Source organism: Cydia amplana, chromosome 1 (genome assembly GCF_948474715.1).
Source record: "Cydia amplana chromosome 1, ilCydAmpl1.1, whole genome shotgun sequence".
NCBI lineage: Eukaryota > Metazoa > Arthropoda > Insecta > Lepidoptera > Tortricidae > Cydia > Cydia amplana.
In genome coordinates, this window is record NC_086069.1 from 14,464,254 (window position 1) to 14,479,124 (window position 14,871).

At 37.3% G+C, this 14,871-nt stretch overlaps 1 protein-coding gene across 3 annotated transcripts; it reads left to right on the forward strand.

Annotated features, from left to right (window-relative positions):
• The first annotated feature begins 482 nt into the window (after positions 1-482).
• Positions 483-12,754, forward strand: LOC134648461 (protein FAM151A). 3 transcript variants are annotated; one of them, XM_063502985.1, is made up of 6 exons: positions 526-680; positions 4,698-4,799; positions 7,509-7,759; positions 8,214-8,312; positions 11,299-11,541; positions 11,807-12,754. In XM_063502985.1, exons 1-6 carry the CDS (start codon positions 644-646, stop codon positions 12,041-12,043), a joined length of 969 nt encoding a protein of 322 aa, XP_063359055.1. In that variant the 5' UTR covers positions 526-643; the 3' UTR covers positions 12,044-12,754. The 3 variants fall into 3 exon arrangements, with proteins under 3 accessions (XP_063359069.1, XP_063359055.1, XP_063359062.1); XM_063502999.1 differs by lacking the exon at positions 4,698-4,799 and having other exon boundaries at positions 483-680; XM_063502992.1 differs by lacking the exon at positions 8,214-8,312.
• The last annotated feature ends 2,117 nt before the right edge of the window (positions 12,755-14,871 follow it).

A 14,871-nucleotide genomic window follows, 5' to 3' on the forward strand; every position in this document is an offset into this window, starting at 1 on the left:
TCCAAAGACCCAAAGCATAAATTGACTTGGATCTATGCCATACATAAAATTGTAGTCCCTAACAATACTGACCTCGAGTGTGTGCAGCATACATAGGTGACATAGGGTGACATAGGTACAAAGCCGTGGCATGCACCTATTCTATCATCATCTACAAACATCTCGGTACGTGCTTCACTAACGTTAAAATACAAGTTAAATGTATGTTTGTCTGCAGAAAAATGATGCATATCTATCAAGGCAAGGTCACTGACTGATATTAGATATTTGCTATACATAAATTCAATGTCAAGTTTAATGCATAGGACTACATTGATAAAATTAACTGGTATAATCGTCGCTCCTGATAAATCAACAACAATAGGTATTTTGTAACAGATAAAGATGACAGGTATAAGTAAAAAACACGGGAAGACATAGTGTCGAGAGATACCGCAGATAGTGAGATGACGCGTTTCCCCCAGTCCTTGGTCAATCTCGGAGCACATCCATCGCAATCAAGTTGTCAAATGGCAATTGGTCAATTTAGCAATAAACAGGTGCCTCTGGGTCCAGCGTCTATTGCAAGACCAACGAGCGACACGGTGACACCCAGAATATGAAATCTTAAGTGATACACATCAAAATTAAAACAAAAGTGAACATGTTCTTACAAATTTTGGTCCTTCTGGCAGCGTCAGGTTAGTTGCATTCGTTAATTTTTATTATTAAATAGGAATTGTTTTACCGGAAATAGTAACTAGCCAATTAACGTAATTCTATTATTAAACAAAATTTAATGATGATATGATCTTATGGCGTCAAACTGAATTGACTATCCATGGAACATCGCGTACCTAAGACTTAAAGGGTACTGCTAGAGCGGAATTAAAATAGTTTAGGTATAAAATCATTTGTACAGTCAACATCATATAGATAGTGACCGCCAAAATGGACAAATATATCGGAAGATCGGAACACATCCTTATTTATTATATGTAGTAACAAAAGTGACTAAGAATAAATATTTGGCCACTTTGGCAGTCACTAATGTACACTGGTAGGCTGGTAGCGTGGATTTATAAACCCCAAATTTAGAGAATAAGAGTTAATTTCAAAAGACGACATTGAATGAAGCCAAACGGCTTGTCGTCCTTAGGCTTAGTTATTAGTTAGAATTGTTAGAAAGACTCATAAACCCTTATTCACATTGGGATAATATACCGGAGTTTATTATAGGTACCTATTATAATGGGAGTCAGATTTCTGTTATGATGAAAATAATACAAGAAATGGGTCATCATTGGAGCCACGACTTATAATTAATTAACATTTATCTAGATACAAATTAACGCGTTCTTTTGCATTATGAATATTGCTCAAGTCATAAAACGGTGACTTGCGTTACTCTTGTTGTGTGGATTGACCCAAATCATAAGAAATGACCACATGCGCGCTGGCGACGCATTCGGGGAGCATTTGGTCGGCCAATCTAGACGCACCTTATCAAAAACCGACAAGTAGACGGATGTACGGATACGCATGTTTGCTATTTGATATTCGTACAAAAATAGCATATACCTTTGCCAATTGATAAATATTCCAGTGTTTTAGATAAAATCATTTCAAAAATACGGTTTTGATACGATTTAAATTTTAGTGTTTCTCTCTCACAACAATGTGTTTTAAAAACAAAATGCACTAATAATTGGACTGATTTTTTACGTTGGAAATTGGTGTTGTACCGTTTTCTCATAAAATCTGTAGGTATAGGTACTTCAAAACCCTCATCGAAATCAGTCAAAAACTCTCGTTGGTGATTGATCTATTAATCATTCAGCTTTAAAAATATTAGTCCAAAATAATCTAAATATGGGTTGGGCTGCTTAAATCCGGCATTTCCGGATGATCTCAGAACACATGTAGATCGTCACTCATAAAGTTTCGGACTGAATTGGCATGTTACGGTGCTCTAGCCAGATTGTTTATTATAAATTTAGTAGAACAATCTAGCACCTATCAGAAAGTAATTTAGTGACTTATAATTTATTTTAACGAAATTTTAAATTGGCATTTCCTACATGGATCCGCACAATACGCAACAACTATAGGTATTAAAAATTTGAAGTCAACCTAAATCGATGTTTGTAATCTTACACCATCCTGCCCGAGCTAAAACCATTAACGAAGTGACTTCAAAAGGATTGGTTGAATTAGCAGTAGATACACCAAAATAAAATTTAAACTGAAATAACTCAGAACTACAATATCTTTTAATTTTGAACCTTATTTTCGTTAAGATTTGTACTAGTTCCAAATGTATGAGTAGATAGATTAGCAAATTGGTTCTGAATATGGAAAACACAACTTCAAAGGTGTTTATAATGGTGCCCTATTGATATTCCGAGAAAAATTACGCCGATTTTTGTTTCGTCGACAACGATTCGCCGACGGGTTGTTTGGGAGAGTAACGATTGGCCGAATCTCATTACGCATAATAGTCGTTTGCGAGAGAAGTCAATAAGCAGAACATTGATACGCATATTTACTATTCGTAGAATAATCAATTAGTAACTTTCATAATTACCCGAGAAACCATTGGTCGAAACACAATAGGTCGAATGTTCATTTGGCATTAATATTGACTAGCAGAACTTAGAATATTCTTACCCCCGGAGTTACACACAATGTTTTTCATCACACTTCCGAAGAAAGAACTAAATTTTAATCGAAATAGTTATAAACTAAGGTGAGAGTTCAAATATTTTGATGAAGTGTAAGTGTACCTGATGATGATGATTGTTTTGATGATAATGATGATGATTTACTTTAAGTAATATGTTCAGCGATTACTCCGGCACCCATGGTCCGATTTGAGTAAGTTACCTTCGTGGTATTCCCATAATAATTTTGGTTCTGATCTGATGTTGGAATCCATTAGGAATTGACGGAACTCCTAAATTTTTAAAGGCATGTGTATTATGATTTCGGTATTTTCTAAAGTAACTCAAGCATTTCCTCCCGAAATCCACCAATTTGATGTAGTGCAATTGTAGCCTTACGACGAGTCTGACACTACTTATTCGCTATTTCTTCGTAACTTACTTTATATACATATATGTATACCTACTTAACGCATTTAATTAAAAAAATATAATATTTTATATCATCCTTCTGTTGCGAAAATAAAAAATTATATGTATAATGTGAAACGTTATTCGACTAAACATTGCTTAAACGAAACAGTTACTCTACCAAATGGAAATCGTCCGATAATAGTTCAGCTAATTTACACACAAGCGAACTGAACTGTATGTGAACCAAGAGTTTACGTAACGTTAGTCGACCAAAAGTTCCATTTACAAATAAATGACTCTGCGAAACGATGTTCGGCGAATCATTGTCGGCGAATCGATAATCTGCTAAAAGTTTCTCGGAGAATCATTAGGTACCCGTTTATAATGCCCTGATCTAGAATTCTAAACAGGTAACTTCTGGCATATCACGACTATGAAAAATGTTACAAAAAGTGATATAGAAATTAGAAAAAATCTCAATATCTCAGTACGAGATGTTTTTATTTAGGATGTACCGACTAGTCGGGAAAGCCGACTATCCCGGCCACATTTGTAGTCGGCGATTAGTCGACGACTAGTCGGCAAAAAGGCCGATTAGTCGCCCTATTATTAATTACAGAAACCAGGACATAAATGAAATAAAAAGGCTATATTAATCAAATGGCCCATGCCCATTCTATTCAAATACGTATTTAGAGTACAAAATGTGCTTGTGTTCATATTAAATTCATGTATAGGTAATTATGTAGGTGTATCATCGCAGTAGCAGGGAACATCTTTCAGTTGATATTGAAAGCCCGACGACGCAAGGACCAAAAAAAATGTTTTAATAATGCATCCGAACTTGAATAAAGCTACTACAGTTGCCATACGAATGTAATCTTTATCGTGAAGTAACGATCATGAACTTGGCCGACTAGTCGGCCGACTAATCGGCCATCCGGGCACCGATTAGTCGGCTAGTCAGCCAAAACCATAGTCGGTACATCACTTTTTTATATTAAATTCTTGACACACCGTGAATCCGTTAACGCATGCGTTCAACGCTGCCTTTATCGCATTTAAACAACCGAGCGCTTTAAAAGCCCCCGCCCCTTAATCGATTTTCCATTTTGTTGCTCGTAAGTCGTAACGTGTGCAATAAGTAGGTAAGTCTGAAAAGGTGGTAATAAATATGTAGGTACCTATTTACAAATAACATTACGATACACCCTATAAAATTACAATAATTATATCGATATCGATATTCAATTGCTCCGTGTCACTGTCACATCACTAGTAATGACAGTCATGTCACTTCATAATACGTACCTAATGTGAATTGTCATTGTGTAAACAAAATACTATAAAATAGTTTAGAGTAGAGTAGTAGTAGCTTAGCAATTACCTTACTTACTAATAGGATGTCGGCAGACGAAAGAGGTAAGTCAAATTACAATAACTTTAACAATACCGTATGGTTTTTCTTTATACCTATCCAATAATTTTCACAAAACAAGTGGGGGATTGTTCTCGGTTTCTCAAATTCTCACTCAGCTCAGCTGATTGAAATATTAGTTTGACATTGACATTACGAATGTTGCCAGTGCTTAAAATACTTACTAAAGTGGCAGTGTCTTTAATGAAGTGTTTTTGTTGCAGGATCTGCCGTTCTTGGCGATGAAGAAGTTTTGAAGAATCTGACCACCGTTACCTGGGCACATGCTGTTAATAATAAAACGTTCTTGCAAGCCGCGTTAGCGAGTAAGTTTTTTTTACAAGTAGGTATTCTCTTTAAATTTTTGCTAGTCACCATCACGTTGTATTAATCATCACTACATACATAGTATAAAAACAAAGGCGCTTCCCGCTGTCTGTCTGTCTGTATGCTTAGATCTTTAAAACTAGGTACGCAACGGATTTTGATGCGGTTTTTTTTAACCCTTATCTTGGCAAGGCTCAAAATATCTTAAATATAAATATTTTTTTAGTTTTTGGTCACCTATTGAGCATTCTAGACTATAAAAAAATTATGAAAAAAATCCAGGATTTGATACAAAATCCCTCGACAAACCAGTTACCTACTTTTTAGAAGAAAAATTTGGATTAGGTATAATAAAAATAAAACATGTAGTGCAACAAAAATCATCATTTATTGCTTATTAAACGCAATCTAAAGCATCAGATGACTATTAAACCTGTAAAAATCAATTATATCCACGAATACCTGATCACATGGAAGAAAAATTTGATCCCGTAAAGTTTCAAAAAACTCGTCAACAAAAAGTTGTGGAAAATAGGAAAAGTAAACAAATAAATAAAAGTTAAAAAAAAAAAATTCCACCCCTTTTCACCCTTACGGGGTGATTTTGGGGTTGAAACTATTTTATATCCTTCCCCATAACAATAACTATCTACATACCAAATTTCAACTAAATCGGTTCCGCGGTTATCGATTTTTCATACAAAATTCCACCCCCCTTTTCACCCCCTTAGGGGCTAATAATTTCAAGTTTTTGAATTTTTTTGTTATTTTTGGACTAATACTATCTCACATACCAAATTTCAGCTTCCTAGGACTTCAGGAAGTACCCTAGAGGTTTTGATGATCAACAGTGAGTGAATGAGTCAGTGACGAAATCGGGGTTTTTTAGACATTCATAAAATCCAAAGTATAAGAGCTATACAATTGTAATTTTTTATGCTTAATAAGTCCACTATTGACATCATATCCCGAGAGTTTTGTTTATCTGGTATAAGTAATCCAAACCCAAGTTAAGAGGGTTCAAAAAAACGACGAAGCGCTTCGAGAAAAGGTAGGTAGTGCCCTTGCGCTTCGCTTTGCTCGTCTTGGCGGTGGCACTACCGTGGCCCCAGATACGATTGCTATTTGTAACAGAAGGCAAGTAGGTAGGTAGATGCTAAGAATACTAATATTACTGGAAACAGAGTTGATTGCTGGTATTTTGATATTTTGGTTAAAACAAACCGTGTTAAAGCTTTCATAATCATAAACTAATTGCAGGCAGCAATAGTTTAGCGCGAGGCGACACGCCGCGCTCGCTGTGTAGTTTACACAACATTGTGTAGACCAAACAGAAAGATTCGGCGATTAGTATTAAAACAACATTAGTGGTAATTTTTCCATACAAACGTTCTCGACATTTTCCTGTCTGGATTTTGATCCTAAATGAATATTTGTTTGTATGAGTTCAATATTAGGTGCCATTACCTGTGCCTGTACGTTTTGCTTCTTTAAATGTTCAGGTTTTTGTAAGAGCTAGATTACCTCAAACAGCGCTAAAAACGTCCAAAAAAATATACAAAATCGCCAACAAATGAGTTTTTTTCGAAGAGGTAGTCGGTTCCACGTTCCACATTTGCACCCTTGCAAATCTGGAACCGGTTAAAATGAACACAAGCTCTAACCGGTATATACAACACAGATTCAGACCGATGCACAAACAAGGCAGAACATCCGATACAATAACATCCACTCGAACCAGATTTAAATAATATTTCATTGCTACAATGAATAGGTAGGTAGCTTGTGTAAATTCGTATTTAATTCGGCACTGACGCGCTTTAAAATATTTATATCTTGATTTTATTGTATACCTACCTAATATGAATATGTTACAATAACACCAAAGTGTTTTATTGAAAAGTATTCAACAAATGAATGTTTTCGCCGAAGATAGGTATTTTTTCAGCTGGTTTGTAGTTACATACTCTAATTAATGAATAACATCTTATGGTTTGCGCCTGCATCTCAGAAATAGCATTTCCAGTGGCCGCGCGTTCCCCGAAGCATTTGTTACAATTAGCGCGACAGATATAGGCTCCACAATCGCGCAATCGCAACGCCTTGCGATAATCTCGCACTAATCTGTAGGTAGTGAAATAACGGTTTTAACTTTACGAATAGGCCACAAGAGTATAAATTATAAACTTATTGCCCTCCAATATCAAGAATATCAAAGTGAAACACCGTGACAAACTTAACAGCCATCACTACAGTATAAAACAAAGTCGCTTCCCGCTGTCTGCCTGTCCATATGTTAAATTAATCTCATGTAGGTATCATATGCTAATAGTCATTATACTGATATATGCCACTAATCATTTAAAATGCCAACGCTAGACAAAAAGTAGAAAAAGTCCCCATAACGGCTCCGAACTTGGATAAACCGCGCACAACACGTCACAAAGAATATTGCTCTACTTGATGTATGAGACTGACAGGCGTTGAATAGATTGTTGTGTTAATTTGTTGTGCAAATAAGTAATCTTGGTGGGCATATAACGCTCTGAAATGACGTGTGAAATTATAGGGGATCCTCTTATCTTTACTATTTTATTATACCTACCCGGATGACCTGGGTCTTGGAGACCTCTTAGCATCCAAAACCTCTTTACTTTTAGTTTATGGCTTACTCTAATAGCATTCACATATTTGTAAATGTTTCCTAGGTGATGTGCAGATGCTGGAAGCAGACATAGTCCTGGGCCAGCTGATCGGCAAGGAAGGCCCGCCCATTCCCGTGATGGCGCACCCCCCGGCCACGACCTCCGACCTGTCTCTCGGCGACTTCTTGTCCATAGTGGCGCAGCACAACAAGGGCATCGCCAAGGAGAAGCAGAAGGGCGTCAAGTTGGACTTTAAGAGCATCGAGGCATTTGAAAAAGCACAGGACTTAATAGCACGGTTTAGTAAGCCTGAGGTGAGTTGCTTTATCAGAATTTCAAAGATAAATTGCACATACATCCATTTTTATGCTGGTGTTGCATAGGTATCCTTATTTAGAGATTTTATGATAAAATCTAAATGATTTACATCTCGAAATATGCCTTTAGCATAATGTATCATACCTATATGTTTTGTATTTTACCAAGGGCCTACGTATTAGGTATTACCAAACTAGTTATTAGTTTGAAAGTTTTGGCCCCACTAAAATTCACCTTTATGGCACGCCGCCGTGCATAGGTGCGTGTCATAGTTTTTGTCACATAGCGTTATCAACACACATGCTTTGTTGAGCACTGCCTAGTTTTTTATTAGTTAAAATGCACTACGCGTTAGTGCCATAATTGATGTATGTGAAGTCGGCGGGCGTGGCGTGGAGCCTGTGGACGTCATACCGTAAGTGAATGTTTACTTTGCCGAGGTGCCGCCAGGACTCGCACGCTCGCACCACCGACGCGCCTTGCTCGCCCTGCTCGCGGAGAGATTTCTCTGCCGCTAAAAGCCCTGAGATGAGCACGCAAAATGATTCGGTACGTTGCTCATGTTACATATAGTTTTTTTTAATCCTGCCTAGAGGATACTTTGGGAGTAATTCTCAATATTCTGGACAAGAAAGGCGGACCGTTAGGTAGGTAATTATAAAAATAGGCAACTTTCAAGAACGATGGTAATAAATTACAGGCCACATAAGTACTTACTTTTTATTACATTACATTTTTTACTTTATATGTAAAATAGGTATAACATTTTTTTACCCTGTTTGGGTGCGATACATCTGCTGAAAGACGCAACTAGAAATTTAAGTCGATGTACCTAAGTCAAATTATATTTAAATAATTTTAAAGTAATCTGCTTTATAAAATTTTCAATCTTAAGGGGGCTGTTTATGGTATTTAATTGTAAACAAGTTATTGCACTTAATGCTTTTCAGTATTCGTGTATTCGAATAATAATAACAAAATTATATCACTCATCCTTCAATTATGGTGCAGACGGGACATGCTGTGATGATAAATTTGAAGTTAAAAACGAACTCTATGCTTATGTGACATAAAGTAGTTAATGGCATGATAATATTAGTTCACACAGATGGTATTATGACAGGGCGTGTGAATCCTTGATGGCTTAATTCTTCTATCGCCTTGTGCGGTCGGTTCGTCGATTTAATGGACTTCTTAGGGTTGCCAAGATTAAAATCTTTTAAACATATTGCTTGAGCGATAACTCAAGCGAAAAATTGCTTACATACCACGTCCTAGGATCATACCACGTCATAGGAGGATAGAAAAAAATTAGCAAGAGATCAGATCTTGCTTTCCAAGTAAGTGCTCCCTAATTCCAAAAAAATGTCAAGAATAATAATGTATAATGAAGTAGTCATCTTCAATATACTTATTTTAGACCAGATTTTAACGAGGATTCAAGTTTGGTACATATTAGAGGATTTAAGAAGGGGCGTAAAGCTAAGAAAATTAGGAGAGTACAAAGGATATGGAAGATATGGCAATCGCACGAGTTTTGGGGATATCTTTTATCCCACAATACTCTGAAAATAATATAGGTAATAAGGTAACTTATGTTTAAAAAAATCTCGTCAGATCCCTCAGTAATGCTACTTTTTTTTTTTTAAGTAGGTATTATACAATTATACTGCTATGGATGGTAGGTATGGCAGGCCTAACGATATACCTATAAGTACTTGCTGAAAATATATAAAACCATGTTGTCATGGTTTTTTTTAACCTGTTAAGGTTTGTAAAAATTTGGTAAATATAAAGATTGTTTATGTCAAATTGTTTTGCGTTAGCCTCTCTTTAGTCAAACTCAAATCGTATCTTTTAACATCAAGTAAACTTTACACATTCAGCATTAGAATTGTTAAACAAGAAACTCACAAGAAACTGAATTGCCAGTATTCTAGTTTTACAGTGTTAAAGATAAGACAAAATGTCGCTGTACCTACCCATTTTTTGCCGTTCGATAACCCTACATGGCAAAGGCGCCGAAACAAATATTGCAGACACATGAAAACAAACTGAATTATCCGGCAGCCGTGAGCTTCGATGACATGCATGCTGGAGATTAATGGGCGGGTGTTCGCGAATCGGGATAAACCAGGCATGATATACGCGTTCCATCCTGAAGAAATTTAGACGAGACATCTATTTGAAACGGCAGATAATAGTTATTTGTGCAATAAGAGATCAACAAAAGCTCCAAATGCTGGTGTTGATACGAGCAGGTGTAAGATTGTTAAAAAGAGCATAGAGACTCAAAGGCATGGTATGGTACAAATAGGTTACTAAATAAAGCATGATTTTATGTTTAAAGTTTGTATTAAGCAAGATCGAATTGAGTTAGGTTTACATTTATAACTACTTACCTATATAAGCAGGTTTTTAGGTATAAGAAGTGTAGGTATATTCTGCGAAATGATACATTCGGTATTCGGTAAAATGAAACCGCAGGTAAATACACCTAGCTTCTAGCTTTACCTATCACGCTCATTAAGGATATGAGCTATCGCCCAATAGTGGCCAACAGTGGGACATTCATTATTATTACCAGTTCATACCAATGTGATACCAATGGAAGGCGACGCACTGGAATGCCTACATGTGCGCGAGAGCAGCTTCCGCGTATTAGGACCGCCCAAAAGAAAAAGGTTGTAACATACTTAAGTTCCATTTTACTGGTACTGCTTTCTTCTCCGGACACAGGATTAGGACCACTGGTCTGATTCAAGTGCGGCGCGAAACATTTTTTATATAATTTATGTTTAATAAAAGTATTATTATCGCCTGGTTTTATGGCGATGCATTGCCGTCTGGGAGATTTAACTAAAAAGTTCATAGTTATTTGCTCTACAATCTCGACATTTATATATTTTTGCAAGGTATGAACTTATTGTAAAGGAGAAATTAGTCCAGGTATTTGTGACATTACTTATTCTATTTTCTATTAAACTATCTGAACTTCTACTAACTAATATATAGTTACACTACTTTGTTTGTGAAGTTTGAGGTTTTTGATTGCAAATTTTAAGTTGTGATCATCATCATCCAACGGCCTCAAGATACGAACGCATCGCATCTGGACACGACTCTATCGTCAAGGAGTAAGACTGTGTTTAGAAATGTTTAAGCACCCTTGCCTATTTTACGATCCATTTTATGGCAATTGAGTAACATTTACTTTCAGCAGCTATTTCATAGTATGTATTTAAAAGCCAATGGCACGCTGACACGGCGATCTACCGCGGCAGACGGAGGGACAGGTTAAAATGCTGAGTTTCCCCTCAGGATTGAAACGTCAGATGACAGTCGCTTTCAGTCAGTTTTAGGATTAAGTGGCACCGGAAAAGTGCTAACAAGCTCTAAAATAGACGGAGTCGTTCACGTTCAGGTCTATTTATGTCGCTCTGTGTGCTTCTGCAAATCGTGGTGTCAGTGTGACAGGCTAGAAAAATGAATTAGCCGGTAAATGTAGATAAACTCAACGTATGTTTGTCCCCAGGTAACTTTCCCCCTATGGCTGAACGCGGACATCCTGCCGGGCCCCGTAGCCGCCACGACCAAGCCGCTGGACCCTGAGAAGTTCATCAAATTGGCATCGAACCACCCGCGCGCCGTGCTCTCCGTGGGCTGGACCACGCGGTACGGCGGCAACATCACCGAGGGCGAGTACACGAGGCAGCAGATCGGGACCATGCTGAGGATGGTCAATGCGCTTAAAGTTAACCAGACTATCACGTTCCCTGTGAGTAATCTTGAGCTGAGTTTACTACCCATGCTTCTTTCTCGTGCGTTATTTGAATTGCTGTCACACTCGGTTCATAAATTGCGCCGGCACTGTAATTGTAGACGAACAGAAGATACATTTTTATTATTCACTGGCGGGGGTAAAACCCAGGTTTTTGCAGCACTGCGTTCCCGCGCGGGGAAGAAACCATTAATGTGATGGAAACAACTAACCACCGAGCAGTGGCTGTTTATATGTATAATTGCCTGAATTCGTCCGTTAGGTCCGCGCAGGCCTCGCATCCAACAGCCAGCCGGTGATCCTGGACTTGCTGCGCGAGACGCGCGCGCTGGGCTCCTCCGTGACGGTGTGGTCGGCGGAGGGCGACGCGGTGGCGGTGGAGCGGCTGCGCGCCCTCATCCTCACGGTCGGGCTGGAACACACCTACCTGGACGTGCCCGCAGAGCTGGCCGCGCGGCTGCAGCTACCCGCGCCGCCCGCCACCCGCACACACAACTAGGGATTATTAGCATTCTCTTTAATTTATTACCGTTTTATATTTCAACAACAATCTATAATGCTTCAAGGTAGCGCAGGGAAATAAAATATTAGATCACAGTTAATTTTCATAGAACCTATTACTTCTGTATTTTTAATAGAGGGAATAATTAGTAATTTAACATTACTGACGTAACGCACTGTAAAGATTTCAATTGAACAATGTTCATACATTAACAAAGATCGCGTACCTACTTCGGAATCCTGTGATTATTGATTAAAATTTACTTCTGGAACGCCGCTCTGTCTGTCTCGATGCCATATCCTGATACTATACAATTATTCTAAAATCACCCTTAACATCAAGCAATACGATTAATAATAACTGAAAAACAAATCCCTGCAAAGGGTGTCGACCTTTACATGTGGTGACCACGTGACTGCAATGTCGAGTCATTCATAGTTTATCTCGTAATTAAATGGCTGTAAATTAATCCTTAAATGCATGGCGATAAAGTGGAAAATAACTTGTGGATATCCAAAGACGCTTCATTAAAGGGCGACTACGAGCATGCAAATTCTCACAAGTGAGTTTATAAGTAGAATATAAATTATGGCTTTTAGTTTAGTAGAAGGGTTCTTTTTAAATAATATATGTCGTTATACGTATGTGATAGGTGCAGAAGGAGTCTGTAGAGCGATCTCTGGTGAAAAGTTAATAAAAACTAAATCCGCTGATTATTTTTATTCATCAGTAAAGGGTGTCCAATGGAATAACCTTTAGCAAATACTCTTAGTAAATAAATCTCTTCTGTTGTAAAACTTGGTTCTTAGCCGCTGCATTTTCTAAGAAAAATGCAACAGTGTAATACGCACAGTATCCGTTGTAGAGCAATTTCTAGAAATATTTCTTAAAACAAAAACTCTGTTATGTTGCATTCTCGGGATGGAGTAAATAAACTAGTAGCGTGAATTGTTCGTGCCTTTATAATAGGTACTTACCTTACCTATATATTTGGCCGAGTCCGTTGAAGTTAATATAGAGTCTGTGCGGAAAGAAAAGAGTCGTGGAATGTATTGGGCTCCATACATTCCATGACTCTTCTCTTTCCGCACAGAATCTAACAGCAATTGTCCATTCAGCTGAATCAAATATACCTATGCAAAAATAAACTATTATTTTGAATAAAAAATAAACTATTATTTTGAATAAAAATGCATGTTATGTTTTTGTATTAGCACACAAATGAATTACCGTGAGTTAACAAATATGATAGAACTAATTAGAAATATATGGGAGTTCTAAGTTATAACGTATTTAATAATTATCTTCTGTGAAAAAATAACCGGCCAAGTGCGAGTCGGACTCGCGCATGGAGGGTTCCGCACCAACAACAAAAAATAGAGCAAAACAAGCAAAAAAACGGTCACCCATCCAAGTACTGACCCCGCCCGACGTTGCTTAACTTCGGTCAAAAATCACGTTTGTTGTATGGGAGCCCCACTTAAATATTTATTTTATTCTGTTTTTAGTATTTGTTGTTATAGCGGCAACAGAAATACATCATCTATGAAAATTTCAACTGTCTAGCTATCACGGTTCGTGAGATACAGCCTGGTGACAGACGGACGGACGGACGGACAGCGGAGTCTTAGTAATAGGGTCCCGTTTTTACCCTTTGGGTACGGAACCCTAAAAACGGTAATTAGGTACAGATATATCGCCCGTCACCTAACTTTTTAGGGTTCCGTAGTTTAACTTGTTACAGTTACATATATATTCGTAACGTACTCCTAGGTCCTGAGTCGACCCATATTTAGTGCCTAATAAAACTGCACGTTTCCAGTAAGAAAACTGTAAATTATTTATTGGTCAGAACAGGAAGCCGTGTATTGAGGACGCGCTGCGTATATTTTTGATATGTGAGCGATAGCTAGTTAGTTTCAAAACTGTCTCAGTTAAAGCACCACACCAACCCATATTTCCTTATCTTGTGGAAATTAAACTAACATTGGCCTATATGAGTAAAGGGTGGTGGTATTCGCTCAAAGGTGTTGCAACAGCTGACGAAAACTATCAACAGAACAAAACTCCTGTATTTTTTCCGTTTTTGGACTAATTACAACTATTTTATTTAGATTACGAGATCACTCGTAATCTAAATAAAACAATGTCTCCGTATTATATTATAATATCTGGGTGAACGAGCTTCGCTCGGAAAACATATAATAACTCGGAAATGCGCGTTTTCCTAGAGATAAGACCTAGCTAGATCGATTTTTCGCCCCCGAAAACCCCCATATAGCAAATTTCATCGAAATCGTTAGAGCCGTTTCCGAGATCCCCGAAATATATATATAAATAAATAAATAAATAAACAAGAATTACTCGTTTAAAGGTTTTAGATACCTAACCATAAACCATAAATGATATTAATGGCATTTTAAACTGTTTTGTGAACTCGTTTAGGTTAGAAGTAGGTACGTACCAGAGTTGGGCATTAATCGATTAACTTTTTATTCGAATAATTATTCGAATAAAAAAGTTAATCGTCAAATTTTAATCGCGATTAATTTAATCGCGATTAATTTAGTCGACCTAACATACGATTGAAATTGAATTAATCTGCATATTAATCGAATAAATTTTCGATTAAATCTCGATTGAAAGTTGACAGTGGGTCATTATTGTACGTAAAAAAAGCGGCCAATTGCGAGTCGGACTCGCCCATGAAGGGTTCCGTATTTAGGGGATTTATGACGTATTAAAAAAAAAACTACTTACTAGATCTCGTTCAAACCAATTTTCGGTGGAAGTTTGCATGTTAATGTCCATCATATATTTTTTTA